General features: G+C 36.5%; 1 protein-coding gene across 1 annotated transcript in view; it reads left to right on the top strand.

Moving 5' to 3' along the window:
- The first annotated feature begins 660 nt into the window (after nt 1-660).
- TRDN (triadin) overlaps nt 661-24,435 on the top strand; it is a 222,980-nt gene continuing 199,205 nt past the window's right edge. The window contains 4 exon segments of the mRNA XM_062488974.1: nt 661-699; nt 1,444-1,703; nt 1,705-1,810; nt 7,951-7,960. Of these exon segments, the coding sequence (XP_062344958.1) occupies nt 661-699; nt 1,444-1,703; nt 1,705-1,810; nt 7,951-7,960 (415 nt within the window).

The raw sequence follows: 24,435 nt of genomic DNA, 5'->3' as shown, positions 1-24,435 counted from the left end.
GTGAAAGTGCAGGAGAGCTGGTAACCTGGCAGAATCCTTCACACTAAGGACTCAAAAACACTGATAAATGCTAGTGATGAAATCCTAACCACTCAGCAATGACTGACACAAATGCTATGTTTACAGAGAACAGTCTTATGGTACACAAATCATTAGTTATATATTTTAAATAATTCAGCAGAATATTGATATATATGCTTTAACTGCCTTAAGAGTGACATGTATGTTTAACCCTTCAAAAACACCCAGACTGTCCAAGACATGAATTTACTTCAGGACCACCACATTTAAGTGCCTGATTCTCCACAATTTTGACTCAAATAAAAGGGTTGATAGACATTGTGTACTCAGACAGTGTAAAAGAGGTTTTTTGGTCTTTCTGATATGCACAGATGTCAGTCTTTTAGGAGGAAAAAATCAGGAGTAAATTTCTGTTCCAGTCCACTGGTGCTAGTATGGAGTAGAAAACTGGAAACATCACTCTGAGTGGTTTAGAAAGACCATTAGGATTTAGCCTGCCAGAAGTGTAGTGCCTGTTGCTGTCAGGGCACTACCGTGACATATGAAAAACTGGGGAGTTTTTAACTAAAACCAAAATTTACTGGTGGGGAGAATGGGGGTAAGAAGGACTCATTTGACAAATGCTGTAAAGGAAGCGGGATGGCATCGTGTATTTACAGAGCAGGTTTGTCAATACAGGTAACATGGGGAACTGAGTCCATAACTCTGCTTGTGGCATGAACCCTCCACTACTTGCAGTCTTCTGCCTCTGCATAACCTTCCCACATTTCTGTCAGGCACCTCTTTGCTGTATATGGGTCACAAACATGATTCTGAACATTAGCTCAAGTTTGGTGATGTGTGAAAAGTGTATGCTCTGGTTCATTGTGAAAAATGCATGTTCTGGTGGATTATACTTTCATTCCTGTGTTTGTGTATCTGAAGTTGAGTGGCCTTTGTTATTTCTGCAGTTGAACCGAAGGTTCTCTCCACTCTGCTGTTATGCTCTGGTTCTTATTTCTAGAACAGATAGTAATTTTTCTGTTGTTACTCTGAAAATATGGAAAATAGAAGTACTGTTATATCTACCTTCCTCAGAGATTGACTATAAGCCTAGCAACCTTCCCTCTCTTAAGGAAAAAGAATGCACAAAACCACAATACAACAAAACCAAAACCCTTCTCTTAATTGTCTGTACCTCTGTAATAAGAAACATGGTTTTTCCTTGTTCATCATATGGCAACATTGTTAGGTGAAGCAGAATCCAAATATTCGGGCTACATTTTCTTAACAAAGTCTTTCTCCTGACATGAATTTGAACAAAACCCTCAACTTTCCAGGTAGCTGAGGAAAGCGGAAGAAGCGTGAGTGACCAGAGAGAAAAATCTTTAAAATACAAGGCATATAGAAATATGATTTTATAGTCAAACGTCCATTTCACAGACTGCCTATGAATTTAAAAACCACAAATATAGTTATCATTACTTCCAAGACCCACAAAACGATCTCAAGCACAAACCCTTATACTGGAGACCAGATCCTCCAGAAAGTATTTGCGTCCCGGTCCGGATCGTTCTGCACAATCGCACACGAGCTCCACGCGCTGCCCTGCCGGCTCTGGCTGCACGGCCCCTTGGCCCCACAGGGAACACCTGCCAGCAGCTCCTTGGCAGCTGCGCTTTGTGCCGGCTGTACCAGCACTGCACGCTTTCCTCAGGCCCTGGGAATGCGTCCAGGAGCTTCCAAAAGTCCCCGATGCCCTTGCCTTGCCTTCTGAGCTCTGGTGACGCAGCTGAGGATCTTCTACCTTGTGCCTCTGGGGTAATTATTTTATTTTAATTTAAAATGGGTATTTGGACAAAGTAATGGTATAACTGTCCCTTAAGGATCATTGTAGTCATCGACATTTGGTCTATTTGTGTTCTGCTCTTTCAGGGTGACTGGAGGGGAGAAAAAAAGACCTAGCAATTGTTTTCAGTAAATGCTTTGCAGACAAGTATTCTTTATGGGTTTGCATTAGGAAGTTTACTATGGACATGTGTTGGAGCTTGGACAGGAATATAAACTGATTGACTATGACAAATGGTGATGTACTATTGAATGAAAATTAATATATATGTGCTATGATGAGTTGTAAAGACATCACTGCTCACAATTATTTTTCCTTTTAAAAGATCCTTTAATTTTAGACAGCTGTCAGCACTGACAAGGTTGAATTTACTAATTCTTGTCTTCCACTTCTACTCTGTAAAGCAGCTAAACTGCCTAATGAAAAAGCCCCCAGATTAGATTTTCTTTTTAAATATTGATAATAATATTTAATAATACTAATACTACTAATAAATAATTATAATAATAGTAATGTAGGTTCTTCATCTGCAATTCCAGCTTTGATCTCTCCAAGACTGTGACTAGAATGCAGTAGAAAGAAAGAAGAAACACATAGAAAAATAATTGATGTTGTAGAAAGAAACTTTTTATAAATCTGGTTTATTTAATGTAATTTCTTTCTTAGCGATGATAATTGCTGAAATACTTTGTCTGCTTTTTCTCTTTATTCTCTGTCTCTCTGTATATTTGTGACAAATAACAGATTCAGTTTTTTCTTCAGCATTTTGAGTCATACATTTGCGTACTGCTGGATGAGTGACTGTGGCACATAGAGAGTTAATTCATCTACAGAATTTTTTATTTCATTAGAAAATTATTTATCCACTGTCAGGACCTGATATCTATTGCATCTGTGGAAATGCATAACTCAAGAAGGTCCTGATGTCCCAGGCCGAACAGGGATCTGGGAACAGCAGAAAAACCTGACATTCAAAAACACCCAAACACAAAACACAGGAGACACAAACCCTCAGTAAAGCCACTCTTAGACCTGCAGCTCTATCACACGCAGAGATGTCCAGGACAAAAAGTGCTTGAAAATGGCTTTTAATTCACTGTGCCCACATACTGAGTGTCTGCTCTCAGAAAAGTATGAAAGTGCCAAAATCCAGATGGACAACCTGACACTTTGAGTGGGGTTATTTGCAAGGCAAATACTTTGGCAATGTGACTAGGGATGCTTAGCTTAGGTACATTTAGCATGTATCTAAGAACATGTGGTACATAATGTACCATATCAAGCAGAGAATAAGCTATTAAATTGAAAGGAAGATGAGATTTTGCCTTGGTTGTGAAGGTCAGTCTGAGCAGATAGCTTAAAACATCCCAGAAAGGGTTCATGTCACTGAAGATACTTGATGTTAGTTTTACTCCTTATTTTTTTCCGCAAGTACTTGGCATGAAAGCGTTTATTTTTCTTTGTCTTCTGACGTCAGACTTTGGTTCAAAATTGTCTTTCTCTCCATCTTTTTTGGCAACATGCTTGACCACGGTCATATCTGGGAAAAAAAAACACTAAATGCAGATTTCTACTGAAACTTTTCATAAGGCTAAGATTTGGAGATAAATTTAAAAGGTATTATTGGAAATTTGGAGCTGGGTTTGAAATCTGAAGCTCAGGAACAATTTTGCTCTTTTTCTAGGTATTTCTGTGTGATATATTTCTCAGTCTTGTTCTTTCAGCATAAAATCTCAGTTTCTATTTTTCTGTTTTAAGGTCAGTGAGTATTTTCAGATAATTCTTGTTCTCAAGGAAAGTCATGGGAACTGAAGTCACCTTGCTTTGCAAGGACATTTTTGACCCGACACCAAATACTTTGGTCTATTTGAACAGTTCTCAATCAGTGTTTGACAGGGGTAATTCATGTTGTGTCAGAGCCAATCCCCATCTCTAATAATTGTTTGGCAACTTTCTGTGTTCTGTCCATGGTCAAGCTTGGATAGAGATTGTCTTGAAGAAAAACACAGTTATAGTGTACTTTTGTAATTTTTTTTTTTAAGGGTCAGCTCCAGATATCCCTTTTTCAGTGTCATAGAACTTGTCTATGAAATGGCTTCTGAGTATTTTACTAGATGTGAAAGTAAAGTCACATAGCTGCTAATAAAACAATACTCATTAAGAATAGCAAGGATAGAGTAAGCAAAGGAAAATGAAAAGCATGTTACACGGAGCTGCTAAAGGTCACCCAAATGCAGTCTCCCTTGACATGCTGGAATAAATGCCCTCCCTGAACATAACTTATAGTAGTAATTTTTATAGTTAAAGCATTGAAAACAGCCAACTCCCCCAAACTAGGGGGATGTTTTAATCTGATTTCTGGCCACAGACTCCCTATTTGGCCTGCTTGCAAGACGACTAAGTAGGATGTTCTTATTTCCTGGAAGTAGATTTATAATCAGTTATAGTTCTTGGATGTTAGAAAATGTTCTTTATTCACACACCTTGACTGAGGCTACTTCAGCAGTTTTGCAGTACAATGACTAATAAGGATACTGTCCATAGTAAAGCAGAATAGTCAGTATCATAGACATGTTCTTTTGTACCTGCTGTGTTTCTACCATATAGCTTTAGAAGTGTCTTCTAATGAGCTCAGAGTGCCAAGGTGATGTCACCCCAGTGTGTTTGTCAGCTGTCCCCAGGCAGAGTCTGATTTGCATTCAGACCAGTCAGCCTACAGGGAGAGAGCTCCTTATCTGTCTGTCAGTAGTTCGCATTAAATGTAGGACAAATCTACTATGGAGATCAACCTACTGTCTCCTACACATTAAATAAAAACTTGTTTAAAGGTGCTGTGTATGCAATTCTCTGAAAAATGGTGCAAATTTATTTATAAGACAAGCATATATATGCCAAGATTTAATCTAGATCAGATGTGATGTCAAGGTCTTGCTTTGTTTTGTATTTTTTGGCTTCAGTATATCCCAAATGTGTCTATATTTTGGTTGTGTTGATTGCAACCATTAATTATGAAATATCAATCACAAATGGGAAAAAATTACTTGAGAGTTTTCTAATGGTCCATAGAAAGTCACAGCTACATCTTTGACTGATAAGGACTTCAAAGGCACCATAATGAGTGTTCTTATCCATACTGGAAAACATGGTGTTACCATTGTGGCTGAATGAAAATCTCGTCTAGAAGGAACAGTATTCCTAAACAAAGCTGAAACATTAAAAGTAAAAATCTGATTCAGAGGAAACCAGCTTCATATGTACCTCAAAGCTCAATGGGCAGACATCACTCTAATCCTATATCTGCTTCTGCATATGTCCTTGTTACTCATTAGATTTAGTACCATTCATCCTGTCCTTGGTGATGTAATTTCATCCTATATTTAGTTCTTATCTGTTGATTACTCGGTGTTTCTGATAACAGTATACTCCCATCTGATCTGGGGACAGCATTGGGTGTATCAGAGTTAAAGTTAAGTTTCCTTTCCTTGACCCAGCTGTGCTTCTGAGCATGCACTGGGATACAAAACTCTTTTATTATTAATAGTTTGATTCTCAGTAGGACTGAGCTATGGGAATTCATCAGTAACATGCTAGCAGACAACTCAAATATTGTCCTGCATTTTCTTGTTGAATGACAGTTATACCTAAGTCCTCCAACACGTTCTCGTATCAGTATCAAAATGTCTCCTCCCATTACCTCAGAATTTCATGTGAACTCTTGTCTATCTCAATTTCCTTTTTAATAATATCATTAAGACAACCCAGAAATGAGCTCATAAAGTATTTGTATATTCCTACTTTTATTATATGAACAACCAAACTTTTCACCAATAAGCATGAGTTGGCTTTACAATCTGACAACTAATAAACCTCTGACATTTCCCTAAAAAAAAATTGCTCAAATAATTGCTATACTTTGTACTTACAACCAGTTAGGGTTGTAAGTGAAATATGCATTAGCTGAGATCAAGGCATGTGGTTACATGCAGACATTAGTAGCAGCATATAGTACGTCCTTCTCCCTTCTTCCTAATATTGTTAATTTTTTCCCTATCTAAAGAGAACTGTTATTTTCTTTTGTCTAACACAGACTTGTGTATCTGAGGAATCTTTTGTGAGGGTGTAGCTGAATCTACACTTCCCTCCATCCCTTCCCACCACTGAATGTGAGAACTGATCCCAGGACAGTTCATTTACCATGTAACCCCTGTGAGTAGGAGGGGAATATCTATTGCTAACTTAAGGCAAGAGCATTTTCTCACTGTGACCAAGGCATAATCAAAAAAAAAATCATGGAAAACTTGTGTGTGACCAGGTTATCACTTGCAAGAACCAAGGCAGTTTTATATTTTTCAGTTTCCTTTCAGTTTGAGGAGCAAGGAGAGAGAAATGACATCTTACAAAAGAAGTATTTCTGGTCAGGTTAGACAGAAAAGGTTTCCACTAAAATCCAATTTTCAACATATAAGCTAGGCCAGGAGAATATGTTTACTTTGTTGCATGAAGAGTTGTATAAATTCTGCACTTTCTGCATACTGTGAATTTCACAGATTCATTTACAGTTCACAGAAAATCCTGAACTGAATCAGGAGCTAAACTTCAGATTTTGAAAAAACTTCTAACTTGCCATAAAAAAATAAATAAATTTAGGTTTTCTCTTGTTCAAACTTCTAAAGAATAAATATGACATTCTTTATAGTTTCCAGATGACAATGTTTGGTTTGCAGATTGAACATATATGCACATATACATAACTTATTTTATTTTGGTTCTGTGTATTTTCACCAAGGCTGTGATTATCTCTAGTAAATATGACACCCAGATCCCTTGATTTTTTCCTCCTTAAAGGGAGCAACTCTATAACTTCCAATACAGCTGCCTGTGTATGCACAATTTTGTAAGATATTGGTGATATAGCATCTTTAGTCTGCTTCCCAGAATGAATATTTTGTACATACAAGGGATGCAGAGGGTACCAACCGCTTCTCTTTCTGGCCACTGGGAAGATGTTGTGGAAAATTTGTTTCAAATTTAATTCCATCATTTCTGCTCTTATGTTTTGGTTTCAGAATAACAGCCCATGTTTGAGGGTAAGCATAAATAGTAGCAAGGGAGCTAGGCACGGGGGAAGGAGGGCAGGTAATAGGAGCTGAAATGTAAAGTGGTGAGGGACAGACAGTCATGAACACACAGTTAGCCATATAAACACATATGTCTGGGTATAGTCCACAATCCCAGGATTTTGCTACATAAAAAAAAAAAAAAAGATTCAGACACGAATTTTTCCCCATTTATCTCTCTCCCGCCCATTCCCAAACTAAGACTTTACTATTTTATTCAATTTGAATATGAATAAAAGTGAAAAAAACCATCCTGACTTCTCAGGATTGATTAGATTTGTACTTTGGGTATTCAGATGAACTGTCTCACATCTCAAAAAAGTACTAAAGCTTTCAAAACATAGGTGACCCCAAATATTTAACTGTTAATGTAAAATGGAACTGCTTCAGCAGAAGAGGAATAATTAAGAAGAGCAAGGGATTTGCCTTAGTGTCACATCTTCTATCATCCTTTACTAACCACTGACCTTTTGTGGGCAGCTGTTTTGTTTATATGTGAATGTGGCTCCTTGGACCATTTTGGTACTCATGAAAGAGTATCTTTGAATAAATAAGGTTTTACATAAAATCTCTTTATGAGCCTATAGTGAGGAGGATCTACTGAAGAACAGGCTAAAGCAGCCAACAGAAGGCCAGAGAGATGATCAGAAAAGCACTGAGTAATTAGCACCAAGCAATCAAAACTTGTCAGTACAAAACTTTTGATCAGTAGAGCTACAGAAGAATGGGGATCAAGCACTGATTACAAGCTTTGGCTAGAAAAAGCTAACATTTTCAGGCATGTGGAACATTTGAAATGTGTTAAGAGTAGAGGGAAGAGAAAATCACCAGTGGTGATTTTTCTGTTCAATGAACCTTTGCTTCTGCATCTTGTTCATTTGATAAGTAGATTCTTTTCCCCACACTTTGCCACACAGCCAGGTGCTTATGTCTCCTGGGGGAAAGATGAGAAGTGTAAATGCCAGCTCATGTAGCAGAGACAAGGTGACTATAGGTTCACTAGCAAGAGCTGTTTAAGATGGTTTCTTGTTTCATGTGATGATGACATTTATGTAAAGGTATGCTGGCTTGAGGGCACTTTTTTGCTAATTTCATTTTCAAGCTATTGACCACATATATAATTCTACAGCTCTGAAATTGCCAGCAGTGTAAGGAAAAGATTGCTCATGTTTTAAAATAATTATTTTTATTTGAACTGTTAATATTTTGCTTTCTCTAAATGTTTTTCAGAATCTACTTGTTTTCAATTTTATAAAATCATTTTAAAAATCACAGAATTTTTGAGCTACTAAAATATTTCCATGAATTAGACCCAGAAAAACAAATCTGATCTACTTAACATTCTTGCATATTACTTTCATATACCTAGACTATATAAAAAAATCATTATTTAAATTTTTAACAGTGTTCTGTAATACTTAAGTGAACTTCACAGGTATGTGCGATAGTTGCAGAAAATCAGAAAAGGACCAAAAATTGGTGTCTTAATTGGTTCTGAACTGCAACTAAAAGTCAAAGTGAAGAAAATCACCTAAATTTACCCTCCCCCTTAGTCAGCAGTGAGCTTCATAGGACCCTCCCCAAGCCATATAAGGCCAGGAAGAATGTGCTAAGCACTGAGTGTGCTAAGAATAAAGTTGTACTGGGATGGATAAGGTTACTTTGAACTCTATATTTCATGTTTCCTGACATACCCCCCAAAGAACTGCAATTATGCTAGCAAGGCTGTAGGAGCGTTGAACAGTTCTTCCCCAGTTCTTTTGATTTTCGTTGCCTCTCCATGCTTTCCTGTCCTGTTCAGAGCTGTGTTTTTTTACATTTTATTTGTGGTGTGCATGGTTCTGAGGATATTAGAAAAACGTGCTGAGGGTTCACTCTGAGGCATGGCTATTTTTGTTAGAAGCTGATACTTTAGACTGAGCTTTAAGTGTTGCCTCTGGAAGGCCTTGGGTTGTTCTGGGAGGCCAGGATTCTGCAGAGGAAACAGACATTTCAGGGAACATAAAAGAAGAAAGATCACAATTAGAAAAAGCAGAGGACCTCCCTCCTTCTCATTCTGCAGCTCCTGTGAGAGTCAGCAACCCAGAAGTATTATCTAAGCTGCCACAGTAAATCTTGACCTTTTAAACAGAGTATCTCTTACCATCATCATGGCTGAGATAACAGCAGAAGGTACAGTAACTCTTTACAAATATAATTAACCAAACTGATATGTGGTTTAATACTATATTTGAACTGGCTTGACAAAATGATTTGTTGTTCTTAGCAAATAATTTATTTGCTCCAGGATTGTTTAATTTTGTTTCTGGATTCCTTGTTACTTTTCTTTCCTGTTTTTACTTTTTTGGTTTTGTCTTTTTGTCTTTGTTTTTGTTTGTTTGTTTGATTTTTACTTTTTCACTTCTTTAGCCTGAATTTTTACCAGTTACTGAAGCAAGTTTTCTGAACACCTCTAAAAATAGTTTCATTTGCAGAACACCATAATTTAGGCAGCTCCATTAGAGAGATACAAACAGGGAATGTCTGAAGTTCAAGGTGTTCTATTCTCAAGCCTTTGCTCAGAAAAAGTTTTGGTAGCCTCTTATAATTAGAGATTTACCAGAGTCAGAATAGCTTATTTTTTTGGCCCTGTTTTTTCAATAGGGAGCACAGAGTATTTTTGAACTGTACATGAAATTACGGAAGGGTAAGAGGTTAAAATGCCTCTGCTATCCTTATTTAGGTAGACTTCTAAGGGAGTCAGTGAAAATTGTTTTGAAATAAATATGCCAAATAACAGCCTGCAAAAATGAAAGGCAATTGTATCAACCAAAAAATACATATTCTAAAATGTGAATGTTTCATGTACTTTAATATTTCCTGACCATTCATATTTAAATAACATTTAAAATGCATAACAATATTTTATCAGCTGAAGTAAGAGGGGGATATATTTAAAATGTAACCCTATTTAATGCTGAATATTTTAGTTGAATTTCACTCCAACCTTTTTCCCACTGTTTATCCAAATTTAATAACGACAAAAATACAAAATACAAAAAAAAACCCTTTTTAACAGTCTTCTGAGAGTTATCTGTATTCTTTTTCTCAGGGTTATGTGGTGCTTCAGTCTTGAAAGATGTAGTCCATTTTTTATTGTTCATACTTGTAGGAGGGTCTGCATTAAGTGCTCTTAGAATGTGATCCCCTTCCTTCTTAAGGGCTGATGTCAGGACTGTGTCAAGTAGTACGATCCTTGCTTGATGTCTGGTTAGCCACAGCAGGGAGGCAATGTGATTTTTTATTCAACGGTTGGACTGATCTATAATTTACTTCTGTGTGCAAATACTGCCAAAACAGGTGGCTCAACCTGACAGCCCTAACCCAAATACTGACACTGGTTTATTCAGATATTCTTAACTAGGTTTGTTGGAAACACGGGTTATTTTCTACTATTATGAGGCAAATTTGTGAAATAGCCAGCAAAAATTTTGGCCCAAAATTAATGGCAAAAAATAGAAGACTTTCCAACCAGTTGGACTTTTCAGTCATTTAGCTTATTAAAGAAAGAAAATTAAAGACTCTAGGATGAAACAAAAGACCATAGAATGAGAGAAAATACAGTCTGATTTTTTTTTTTATATATAGTCTTTTCACAGGAGTGTTTTTGCAGCTATAACAGTGTGTGTCTTCTGTGGGGCTTTTTGTAGAAAGCATAGGCTTAGATGATAAGGGGCATCAGCTCCCCAGTAAGCTGACCTTCCACATGACAAGGAAGTAAACTATATAATTAGTTTAGTTTAGTTATGTTTGGCTTAGTTTTATTTTGTTTTTATGTACTTGGAATGCACTTGTAGTGACTGACTGATTTTAAACACTGTATCCACAAGACGGAAATTTTATTTTTGGCAAACAAGTAAGAATTCAGCCTGGAGCAAATGTTTCACTGCACTTTATTTTCCTCTGGGGCTAGTATGGCACTCACAGTCTGAAAGTTTAAATATAAACTTCAGCAACATATAGATTGGATAAACAAAAAACTTCAACTACTTCACACAATTTATTTCGTTTTCCATAATGCCTCCCAGCCCATGATTTGCTGGGTTCTTCATGACTTTGCTAGGCCTAAAGAGTTTGCTCCGTGCAACAGGCATTTATAACTCTTTTTTTTCCCCCCACTGTCAGTCACAGAGCCAGACTCTCGGGCTCCTTGCCTTTTGGGGTTCCAGGCTGACACATCTGAGAGCAGGGCACAGCAGCGGTGCAGGCACGGCCACGGCCACTGCGGCTGCTGGTTCAGAGACACGGCCCTGGCCTGGCAGGGTGTGCTGGTGAACATCTCAGGGTTCTCCTTCTGGCAGTCTGTGTCAGGACAACTGTCTGTTCAGAGATGAACAGGGGCAATGGGGAGTACTTTCAGGTCAACATCATGATAATGACAATGAGATTATGTTACTTAAATATGTAGCCAATAAGCAATTACCCTGCACCGTCTACTTGCACCAAAACCCACATATGCTTCTTATTCTTTTACACAGCTACAAATTGTTAGTTGTGGAAATACTGGTGAAATGTACACTGTGAAAGACAAAATGTGATCCCTGAATTCAGCAATTCACAAATGTCCTTAGAAAGTTGGCAGGACCTACGTCTCTAGCTGTCAAGTATTTAGGAGAAGATTCCAAAGGATTATCCTCAGCATTCTCATATTACATGTCATTGCAATCACAGAAATATACTATTAAAAAGTGGAAGTCCTTAAAATTGTATTAAAAAAAATTACAGACTCAGTGCAGAGACTAAATACTCTGTCTTTGCTATAGTCTCAGGATCTAATATTAATATTAGCATTAGTTATATTGTTACAACAAATACTAATTATTGCTCTTATTATTACGTTTAAGCAGTTACCGAGTATTCTTGCAGCAGCCAGGATCTTCACTGTGGTCCACTTAAGACTTCAAAAATCCATGGGTCTCTGAATACGCTACTTCACTGTCTCTGTGAACACAGGGATTGGACTGGACTCAGTGGCAGATCTACTTGGATCTGTCACCACTGAATCACGAACAGAAAAAGGATGGCACCTCTGAGAAATGGCTTCTGCCAATGTACAGCTTAATTTGTAAGTGCCCAGCAGCTCCAGCACCATCCCTATAGCTGGTCCTTTCTAGCCCAGTCTCCTGCAGGTCACAGTGCAAGGTTGATGGCCATCTCCTGACACTTTATCCTCCCACGCAGGGAAGAATGAACAGAGACTCAGCTGTGCTTGCTGCAATGCTCTGGAGACTGTGCACTGATCTAATCCAAGGAGGTGAGGAGAGGAGAAAGGCAAGGTTTCTGTGCCAGCTGTTTGTCTGCCACAACTTATTTCCCCAGTGGAGCAAGAGAGAAGCAGGAGTCAAATAGAAATGTGACAATGAGTCACAGTTTGGTCCTTATTTTGCTGCTGAGAGTGATGCAGCTACATATTTCCCCTGTCTGGGAGCAGGCTGCAAGGAGACAGGCCAGCCCCAAGGCTACATGCATCTTGTCAGTGACAAAATCAAAATTAGCTTCTGCATTTCAGCCCTTTTCTCAGGCTATTGGATAAATATGAAAAGTTTTAAGATTTAAATAATTTCAAAAGGCAAAAAAAGATGTGTATGCTTGAAGATTAACAGACATGAAATAACTAATGTATGAGAAATAATACACAAGAGCCAGAGAGTAAAATCCCAATTATTTCATGAGTGTGATGGTCAGAAACTAACAGAGGTATTCAACTGGCAAAATGTTTAATGAAGGCACACCAGAGGCAAGATGCAGATAGCTACTTCTCATCGTAATTCATGAGTTGCTGCTAGAGGAGCCAGTTATGCTGACTGAAACAGGGGCCTAGATGAATAAATTGGATTAGAGGATTCATTTTGATGGCTAAAGGCATAAGAGGTGTTTCCTACCCTTCAGTTAGACTGCTGTTTATGCTCGGATCTAAGATGTTTCTACAGAATCTCTTTGCATCTAGCAAATTTTCAAAATGAAAATATATCTTCTTTTTCTGCCTTTCAACATTGATGAGGAAGAAGATAATATACCTATTACAGCAGGGTAAGGAAAATACAATTTCAGCTGTGATTTTTTGAAGAAATCTGTCTGTTTTTGTTCGGAACCACCAGGTAAAATCAACAGCCTAATTACACAAAGTGAAAAAATTTCAGAAAACCCAGGTCTGCCTATAAAAAAGTGGGGAACAGAAGCTCCGAATTCTTATTGAAATTCCTTAAAAATTATACTCCCCCGTGACTGTGGGCCTGTACAACTGTTCTGGTTAGTTTGACTTCAGCTCTGGTGTCTTCTCATAGCCTGTTGAGGACAAATTGGTTAGCTTGACTTTTAGGTTTAAGAATTTGGACAACAGTACTCAGAGCTGATACCATATTTACGTGCCTTCAGTTTGTACAAGGCAACGCTTACATATGATTCATTACCTTAGGTAGCCCCTTAGAGAGTCAAGAACTTAGCTCTGGACAGCAGGAAGACTGAAAACCTATAAACCAAAGGGCCAAGCTAATGCACTGTGTTAATACATGTCAGGCTAAAAGTGTGTGTGTGTGTGTGTGTGTGTGTACACTTAGCTCTCATTTACTTGTGGGCAAACAGCTGGATTGTAGGTTTGGATAATTATTCACTTATTTTTTTTTTTTTCCAAAGAAACTTGTGATCTTAAGTATTTGGAGCATATTTTAATGTTACTTACATGATGATAAATACTTTTAAAATCCTACTAGTGTTTTCAAGTTATAGGGAAGATAGTTACCACTGACTTAAAACTGAGATCTGTGCAACTACTTGCATTCTCAGAAGTCCCAATCTACAGTTTCAGAGACTTAAACCTTGAAAACAATCTAGTCCAGAGATATTTTGAGTACTTTTACCCATTGGCTACAATATAAATACTGAGTAAGGTGTAGATTCACTCTGATCTTACTGCTCAGTTCTGGAAAGCAGAAACTGTTTTACTTTAAAACATTTCATAATACAGGTTTGTCTTCAATTCAGGATGTATTGAAAAAAGGAAAACATACCAGAGTTACCCTATTTGAAGCAGGTCATCCATTTAAAGAAATGAAAAAACCTTTTCCTTTCTGATGCTGTCACTGGTTCCTTCTCTGTTTAAAATGATTGAACTAGTGTAAACTACTCATTTTACCAGCTAAACCATATTACAGCAGTAGAAGGTGAATTGCTTTAAATCCAAATGACTGAAAAGACTTTTAGATCATCAATTTTAATCTTGATCTAAATCAACAAACAAGAAACCTGGATTTCAAAATAGCAACTTTCAAGTTTTTTAGTTTTTTACATATGTCATCTATCATTCTTTTTCCCAAAAGTGACTAATATGGCAACTAAATACAGCCCTTCTCAGGAAATTTGTGCCTTTTAGAAAGATAACCTAAATGTCTGCCTAGTAAAAAAAAAATATATATGTTTTGGATTTCATTTATGCAGAGTCTTAGTTTTCTCATGTTTTCTTTTTTCTTTTTTGAGGATTTTTTTTATGCTGAAGAATGGTAAATGGTACATTTTTCTTTTGCTAGATAATGGTTTCATTTTTACTTGTGGTTTCTGTCAAGCTTCATTAGGATGGGAATTGTCATTCAATTAAAATGGTACAAACCTAGGATATAAAAATTGTTCATATGTGTACATTTACATACTGGTTAAATAGAATAAGTCCATTTTAAATATAAGTTGTTTCGATAAGTTAAATGATTTATTAAACAAATATAGTGCTATTTCTCATTTAGGTCCTGGCCACTGCATCCTATGAGAATATATATCTGATAGAGCTAATTTTCTTTTCATGTAATGTTATTTCAAGAATTAGGGAAAGAAAAAAAATATTTCCTACTTAAAAATATAAAAATCTTTATTAGTCCTTGATAGAAATAAGGTAATAATTGATTTCAAATAGTGAAATATATTGAAATTAGGAATACATTGTTTACATTTGCAAACTGGTTCACTCTCAGAAAAAGGCTGCCTTAATTTGGCTGCATCTGCTCAGCCAGTGCTTTCCAACAATTCAGTGATTTCTTCACAACTGTAATGGCTTTATCATAGCTTTTTGTTTCTTTTAAATAAACGTGATTCCTATGAATAGTAATGTAAAATTGTAGTATTGTGGTCCTTAGCACAGGGTTTTCCTAAAGTAATTTTTAATTTTAAAGGGCTTTTTTTTCCTAAATGACATTTATAGAAAACTTTAGCTTATGATTCAAAAAGCATCAATAATTTTATTCCCTGCCTATATTTCCCCCATGCAGCTTCATTTTAGTGGGTCTTAAAAAGGAGCATCGTTGAGCAGTAATATTGAAATATCTGCAGAGATGTTTATAAGAGGAACACAGTTTGTTACTGATTTAAAACCAAATCAAAGGTATGGTCAAAGAGGACTTGCAGAGAAAGGCAGGCTTCATATCCTTGTTGATTTACATAGAGAGTGGTCATACAGTACATGAAGTAGATAAGCAAGATAAGTATGATATAAAGTCACTGCATCTAAACACTTAAGGCCATGAACAACCAACTGTGCTTATTAGCCATATGATCCCTGTCATGTTCTCTTGTCAACTTCAAACATTTTTTTAAATAGTTGATATTTTAGTCATATCCTTGTACCTTTAGATAGTATTTCTTCCTTTACCGCATTGGAACAGACCATTCAGACTTTAGATTCCTGAGTGGGAGTGCGTTTAAGCTGTATGTGGTCAAAAGGGACCAGCAAGATTTAGCTTCTGTTTTTTTTCCTAATATGTGCCTACAGCACAGTTGATTTATGTGAGAAGGTCTGTTTCAGGAATTGCAAAGCAAGTACACGGCTATGAAATCTTTGACTAATGGAACAGATAGTGACACTGACAGGTAGCAGAAATACCAGATAACACTGCTGACAGAACTTGTTCTGTCCTATGTTCTGTCCTTTTCTTCATAGCCTCTGATACTTTTTTTGTTCCCCTCCTCTAAATCCCAAACATAACAAGAAGAATATCATAAAGCACACTGTAAGCAGCTACATTATTCTTTAGACTCATTGTATTTTGAGTAAAACAGGTGAGATAACAAAACAGGTCATGCAATGTAGAGGAGGCTAAATAGAAAAAAAAATCCATAGTAGAAACTGTTTGGTTTGGTTTTTTTTACCTCAAATGGTCCATATGCTAAAACTTACATATGTTATACTTTCACTCAAATCAATTCAGTTGCTCAAAATCATAGCTGGTGCTTTTTCCTTACAAATCAGAATGAAAAAGCTGTGGTTTTAAGTCTTGAATAAGCCTCATTTTTGTCCAGGGGCAGATTTGACCTTCTTTTAGAATAAGTCTGAGAGCACAGTATGATCTTGTATCTGGTCTAGAAGTTCTGCTTGGTGCCATGAAAAGGCACTTACCATAAGAAAGGAAAATATTAAATGCCAGGCACAGAAAAACTCTCTCACTGGAGAAGTCTCCTCTTTCTATCTTCAAAGATACTTTTAAAAAATCCTTTAAAAATATGTAATGAGTAAAGACCTGCTACTCCCTGTACGTGCTTATGTTCTCACAACTTCAAAAGTATCTCTGCACCTTTGCCTGGAGTCAAATTGTCAAAGGCACAATGAATCTAAGCCTTTGTAGCCTCCTTTGGTATGTAAATGAACTCAATTTTTTCCTATATTCCATTATGTAGATTTAAGTTGTGGTTCTCTGTGCATGTCAGGAAGGCTAAATCTTGTTTCAGTCTTTGCTGAGAGGCTATTCACAATTGACACAATTACCATAAATATAGTTTTCTGGTAACTATTTTACTGTTTTTAGAGGCATAATTTAATACATCTAATCAAATGTTAAAGCCCTTATTTTGCATTGACCTTTTCATCCTGTAGCAGGTAGAATCTTAGTTTTGACTTCATGTATATCCATGCAACTCTTACTGAAGTCAGCTGCATTAGTACATGAACACATCTGGTGTCGGATATACCTTAACACCTCAAAGAGGTGATAACCCTTGTATAACAATTCAGGTTATATACATGGAATAGTTTCTAATCCCAATATTTAAACTGTAACTGAAACATAAATTTAGTATCATTTCAATGGCTTTTTCTAAGGATAACATTAAAACTCTCTCTTTCCTAGAAGTTTTTTTGCATGACCATTCAGGATAGGAGTAGAAAATGTGAGTGTTTTACAGGGAGGCATCCAAAGTTAGACTCACCCTTTTATACATCTACTGTTGATTTGTCTTGTTGGGGTTTCTTTGGTTTTGTTTTTTTTTTAAAAATTTGTTTTTTTTTTTTGCTTGTTTGTTTTGATTTTTTTTGGTTTTTTTTCTTGTTTGTTTATTTGTTTTTTAACCAGGAATGTTAGTAGAACAGTATTATAGCAAAAAATCTGTGGTAGAGGTTGAATATGAACCCTGACTGTCTGGAACAGCTACATGGCTAGATGGCTGACTGGATCCTACGAGTTGGAGCAGAACTACTACTACTTTACTCTAAGATTAAGTTGATGAAGATGTTGTTTTGCAATAGAAAGTGAATTCTGAGAATGCAAGTTTTTGCTGATTCAAAAATGGAAAGGCACAAAAACATTTTCTTTTTTTTCAATCTGTAAATATGTCTGATAAAGTTTTTACTTTAGTAAGAGGCATATCAACTTAGAACTAAATACAAGCATTTTTTTCCCAGCAAGAAAAGAAAATGCCCCATTATCTGATGGCCAAGCAGAATTAATCCATATGAGATACATTTATCCTGAAATGCGTCTCTTGTGATTTTGTATTTATTACGTAGAAGCCACATGGAATGCTCTGGAGAATGTAACACTTTACTGTGCTGTTAACAAACCAGATGAAATGATGGATTTCCAGACGAGTAGAAGTGAAAACTCTCCCAGCTTACTCTCTTTCTTGCCCTTCCAGAAATAAGCACAGTGTTTCCCTCTGCTCAGAGACACAGCTCCATGCCTATTTCTTTCATTTATCATGAGGGAGATATCCATAGATTTTGTAATACAACTTAATTGTATTTTGCCTGCAAGTTCCTACTGAACCAGAAGTGTCCAGTGATTTGTTGTTTTCTTTATACAGAGCTCATGTAAAAACATTCACAAGGGAAAGTTTGCTAGGTCACTGTTAATCTGGAAAGAAAGGAACTTTTGCAAATCATGTGGAAAATAACTACAAATAAATGAGAATGCAGTTTTGTGAAATCTTGGCAAGTTTGGCTACAAATATTGATGAGGTTTCAGCATACACCAAAAATTAAAATTAGATGTGAATTAAAGTGTGCATATGCAGATATTAGTGCATTTGGAAGGGGAATCAGGAATTTTGCTAGAGTTAGTGAATTAAGATAATTTTAATTATACAGAGAAAACAGTGATGAGAGCTAGGATTTTATCTTAAAAACTAATTAGTAGAAAATTCCTTTTAAGCATGTATTTGTCATCAATGAGGATAAGCAAATGCATACCACACTGTGAATGCTAAGGGCAATTTCATAAAGGGGAAAGTTAGTCAGTTGTAAAACAAAATTTTAAAACAATGTTGCTATCCACTCTTCAGTGTGTCATTCTAAGCATAGATCAGAAATAATGCCACATCTGTGGAGGTTGTCAGGACTATAAAGTGGCATGGGATCTAAATTTTTCTCCCTGTGGTAGTGCTTAGGTCAGGGCTACATTGGTCTAGTGACTTTACTTCATGCACCTGGAAACAGCCTCAACACTAGAATCCTAAAATTATTTAAATATTCTTTGATTTCCTTAATATTTTGCACAATAAAATCTTTTTGGTAATAATTTTAAGCTTCAGTGTGCTAGTAAAATGAATATTAAACCATACAACTGTCCAAAATCACCTTCCCTTGCCTCCAGAAAAGGAAGCTCTGGGGAGACCTTATCTGTCTCTCTCCCTGAAAAGAGGTTGTAGGGTGATGGGGTTCAGCCTCTTCTCCCAGGCAGCCAGTGACAGGACAAGAGGACATAGCCTCTAGCTGCACCAGGGGAGGTTCAGGCTGAACTTCAGGAGAATTTCATCCTGTAAAGGATTGGAATGGACTGCCCAGGGAGGTGGTAGAGTCTATCTCTGGAGGTGTTCAAGAAGTAACTGGACATAGTAACCAATGCCATGGTCTAGTTGGTGAAGTGGGGAACAGTCAAAGCTTGAACTTGATGATCTCAGAGGTCTTAACCCTAAATGATCCTGTGATTCTGTGATTAAATTCTGGAGAATATTTTAAGTGCTTCCTTGTGCTGTTCTGATATATAAATCATGCTTTACATTTTCTGCCTGATGACTGGATTACATGAGAAACACAAAGAAGAAAAGTTATTACTGTACTCTTCATTCTCCTGCCAAATCTGGTAGGCTTCAGGACCTTTGAGATTCCTCACTACTCCCTGCCAGGGCCATTTGCAGTGGGATGCCTCTCCTTCCAGCTCTGGATGGCTGCAGTGGTCCCATGTCCTCAGGTGCAAGGAAGCAGGCAGCTGAGCTGGAGCCCCCCACAGACACACACCTCTCCAACCCACCTTCATGCCTCACTTTCCCCCTTTTGTACTCCCATTAATCATCCTGTCAATTAAATCGGTGCTACTTCAGGCAAAACTAGAAGCACAGTACTTCTTAGTCCTTGTAGTTAAAGTGCTTTTGAGTTTATTCTCAAATATCAGAAACCTTCATATTCTGAAATAGTTCTTCAGCATAGCAGAAATTTGTCTTAGATACTGCAAACTTGATATAAAATTTCAACTAAATATCTCCATTGTTCTTTCTATGGTACTGAGACACTCGGAGCTGTGAACGCAGAATATTTATTTGCAAATATCATGAAGTTGATTCCTTGTATCCACCTACACTGCCGCTTTCCCCTCTGTTCTTTCATCAAGCTGTTTATATATTCTTGGCATTTCTCAAATGTGAATACAATTTAACTTCCAGATGCTCCATCTTCCCCTGAAAATGCCCAGGTAGGAAGTTAAGAATTACATCTTCTTTTGAAAACAGATGTACATTGGTTTCATTGGAGTAATTCCAGTGTCAGTCTTGTCCCACTGGAGGAAGCAGCTGTTCTTCAGGTGAAGCTATTTAACTAAGAACAAAAAAGCACTTTATAATATGTGTCTATTTTCTAGCCCAGAAATCTAATTTTTAGCCAATTCCACATCTCCCTGTTTTCCTATGTTTATGCAAATAAGCAGGAAGGGAGAGCTTTCCTCTTGTCCTGTACGATGTCAGCAAAATATTCTGCAGAAGCCTGAATTCCTGGTCTTGAGGGCACAGAGGACATAAAAAATAGCTATGATTCATATTAGGTCCTTGTGTTAAAGATTAGAAAAAAATGGTGGAATAATAGCTTGTAAGTCCTTAAAAAAATTCTCTGGATTTTCTTCCCTCCCTGACTACTCATTTTCTTAGTTACCTGGTGAACAGCTTGTAGTTTTCTACGTAATATGGAAATCAATCTCCAATCTGCCAAAAAATGCAACCAGCCAACCAACCCAAAAAACACCCATAGGTTTCTTTGTTTGCGCAAGAGTAGATATCAAAACAAAGAAAATACATAAAACATGCTGAAAAAATTGAGTTTTCAAAAGTCTCTGAAATCCTGGTTGTACACAGTGTTCTTTCTCTTTTCTTCTTATCTTTGAATGCAAGCAATACCGAAGCCCCTTCTCTTTTAGGGTATGCTTTCCTTAAGTAAATAAAAATTAAGCATGAGCTACATTAACACACTTTAAATCAGAATATGCTGTGTAGTTTGCAGACAGAGAAATTAAGGTTTTAAAATCCTCACACTTCATGCACTTCACTGAAAATTGCACCTCGTCTTATAGTTTAGGTTGCGGAAGCACATTGTAAACTTCAGAAATGTCAGCGTATTTTTGAAAGTAAATTTTAATATTATAGTTCTCTCAGTAGTTTTCTCACTAAAACAACTTTTTTATTTCAGTTTTTTCTAAGGAATATACAAGTGAGACCAACCTTCACCTAGACTGAACTGGTTCAAGTTAGTGGGAATGAAAACTCAGCTAATATTTTCAGCTTTCACAGAATGCATTCTCTACACTCCAGTTCTTGAAGATATCATTCAAAGTTTTCCCTACCTTAGTCCTATTTTTATTCCACTTTTGGTGTTTACTGTCAACTCCTTCACATTTGCCAACTCACTGAATATTTCTAGTCAATGCCTTTGAAATCAACTTTGTTGCTATTACTGATAACAAAATCCTTGTTGTTTTTAAGGTTTTTGTAGAGAATAATTTCTCCAATGTTCACTTTACCTAATGATATATGTCCTCAAAAAACAGATGCACTTACTTAGGCCTTTAATGAATGTTGTCTGCATGAAATTTGCTAAAACTCTGATTTTGGTTTTGGAAATTATGCACCTGTGTTCAGCCACAGTCAGGACTATCTATGCTGGCTTTCAATCTTTACACTTCTTTAATGTCTTTCATTATTTTAATTGAAAGAATCAAGTTTTCCTGCCACATTAAATATAGAAATATTACTTTTTATTCTCACAGTGATTGAAGAGCATATTTGCAATCACTTTGAATAGAAGTAGTAGTGGTGTCTCATCAGCTGAAAAAGAAGAGTGCATATTCTATGTGAAAAAGCACATATATTGAGTCACTTATTAACGTTTAGGACCTTTATGATTTACTTTTGGTTGAAGAAACATAACTTTTGTTTTAGCTTTACAACTTGCTTAAATCCAGGGCAACAAAGAGGGAAGGTAAGGAAATAATAAATTACTTTATTATTCAGTGATTTTGAAACCAGAATTTAATGAACACTTTTTTTGGATATAGATATTAATAATGGGAGCTTCCAAACATACAGACTATTAATTTTCTGTGAATCTCTTGTACAAATAGCATTTTCATGGCTCGTATGCTTCTGAAGGTATCATCAGAATTTATTGTGTATAAAAGTTACCTGCCAAAATTTCCACTATATGAATCTGTAAATGTTTCAGCACTCTATACTTCTTTGTGGGAAAAGTGGATCCTGACTGAAGGTGATGTGAATTAATGTTTGGACAGAAATGCCCTGTACATGATACAAATTATGACAATATTTTTTCCATGAATAGATCTTACACTTTTTCATACCTGCAGACTTGTTATCAACATTCTCATTACTTGATCATGGGAATGGTGATTTTAACAAACCCTTAATGTCTAATGGTCTTCTATGTCCATTTGTGCAGTGGTTTACTAGGGAATAGCACTCTCTGAAGAATAAATACCAAAATGACTCTCATGTTGCAGTGCTCAAGGTCTGAATATTTGCAAATGGAGTGAAGACCATCTAACTATGTCTGCTTCTTTTGGGACAAGGAAAATTTTACAGTTCTCAGCTATAACACATATCTCATAGATGTTCCTTAAAAACTAATACTGCTCCTGCCCTGATCAGCGAGATGAATAAAAACAAACTGTTGATCGGGACTGTTGGTCAGGCTCAGCTGTATGTTTGACTGATGTCTTTTGTCACAGTTTCCAGTGATGTAAGGACCCTAAAGACACCTTAGCTTTTCTTCATTCACCTGTGAGAAGTACCCTGCCTGTTCAAGTCCTGAGGAGTGCACAGGAAGCTGTGCAGCATGTATGTAAAGTTCTTTAAGATCATCCTATACAGTTTATTTCACACTTCTTATGTCACACTTGGCCTAAGGTCTAAATAAAACACTATCTTAAACAAACAAAACCGCAAACAAACAAACAAACAAATCAACCAACAAAGCGAAAGCAAACAAACCAAACCAAAAAAAACACAAACCAAATCAGGAATAATACCAAGTATAGTACCATGTCTTAAGCCTTCATTTCATATTTTGAATGCTATTCATTATTACTCTTTCAATTTTATTAGATGCATCTTGTGTCTATTCTTGTCTTCCACCTTAAGAGTTTAATAGCATTGTGAATGTATTGTAGTTCTGGGAGCATGGATTGTGTTAGTCAGTGAAAGATTATCATTTACATGACCACAAGAATATAGTAAATGTGAGCTGTAAGGCTGAAATATTGACTGTAGAGTAAGTTTTCATTTTCAAGAGATGTGAAAGTATGCATTTTTTATTTATTAGCACTTACATAATTACATCTGAAGCTGCACTCTATTGGCAAAATAGAAAAGGAAATTAATAAAGAAAGGTTAGATGATGAATAGGCCTTTGATTAGAATATAACAGCGAGCAAAATCTTGCAAACATGTAGGCAGGATAACTAAGTAACTCTCAAAAGCTTTATTAAAAATTTAGAAAGGACCATCAACTTCTACTGCAAAGGATGTCTCTATGCCTTTTCATTATACTGGCAAAGTTATGAGTTGAAACTGCTGTATTAATACTAAAGAAATATCACACAATTGCTTGAAAGTTTCCTGAAATTAGAAGGTAATAGTTTAAGCATTCTTAAAATCCAAGGAAATACTTGAGGAATTTTATACATATGCTGAATGTGTATAAAAAACTAACAAAAATGGCTGAAGAAGACAAACAACTACACTCATGGGAAGCCTGTGTTATGTTTAGTGTAGAGGAGCAGTAAGCCAGAAGTTAGAAGATTCCCATTGCTTCTTTTCTTGAGAATGAAAATAATATGTCCTTGCATCAGAGTATGAACTGGAGGGAAGATAAATATTAGAAGAGTAAGGACAAATAAATCCAGATTTGAAGATCTATAAAAATACACAAAATACAATTCCACAATTTGAATATAACTTGAGACTATGTGAAGAATTTGTAAATAAGAGAACACTGTGTTTATATGGACATGTTTGAGCATAATTAGAAAGCTTGTGAATACAAGACAGGCTATTTGGGAAACAATACCAGCTCCCATCTCTTTCATCCACATGAAACAAAAGGGATTTTCTGTCAGATGGAAAACATTGGGACAAATTTAGGACAAACATGCATAAATATCCTTTTCATGATTGAGCTTCAGGCATAGGTATGCAACTTTGTTCTTGTCTCCTCCTATTCCACCAACAGTCAGAGAGCGAAGCACAAAATAACGAAGGTCAAGGCAAGATGCCAGAAGCATTACAGAGGTCCTACAAGTGCCTGATGCTCTCACAAGGCACTCAGGCTGGGTGGAAACTTTGCAGCACCTGCTGTTACTGTGGGCTAGGAATACTGGAGCTGTGTGGATCTGCTCTACAGAGAATGTGGGGAGGTGTTACAGCTCATGAAGCATAGCTGAATGTTTTTGTGATGACTTTGTGTGTGTTTACAGCAGATGCTAAAGATTAGTTGATTTAGAATCCATGGGAGGTAATAAGGAAACAAGCATTCCACCCAGGTCAAAATTTTCCTTGATGTAGCTCACTTTCAGTTCCAGTTAGCAATAACAACATCGAGGGTCCACCTCAAGATGGTGGCTGCTTTTTAACTTGAAATTAAATATTTTGGACTGTACAGAGGCAAAGCTTTAGTATTATGAA

Source organism: Cinclus cinclus, chromosome 3 (assembly GCF_963662255.1).
Source record: "Cinclus cinclus chromosome 3, bCinCin1.1, whole genome shotgun sequence".
In the NCBI taxonomy this organism is placed as follows: domain Eukaryota; kingdom Metazoa; phylum Chordata; class Aves; order Passeriformes; family Cinclidae; genus Cinclus; species Cinclus cinclus.
Note: the sequence above shows the minus strand (reverse complement) of the source record. Positions and strands in the feature narration are given on the sequence as shown.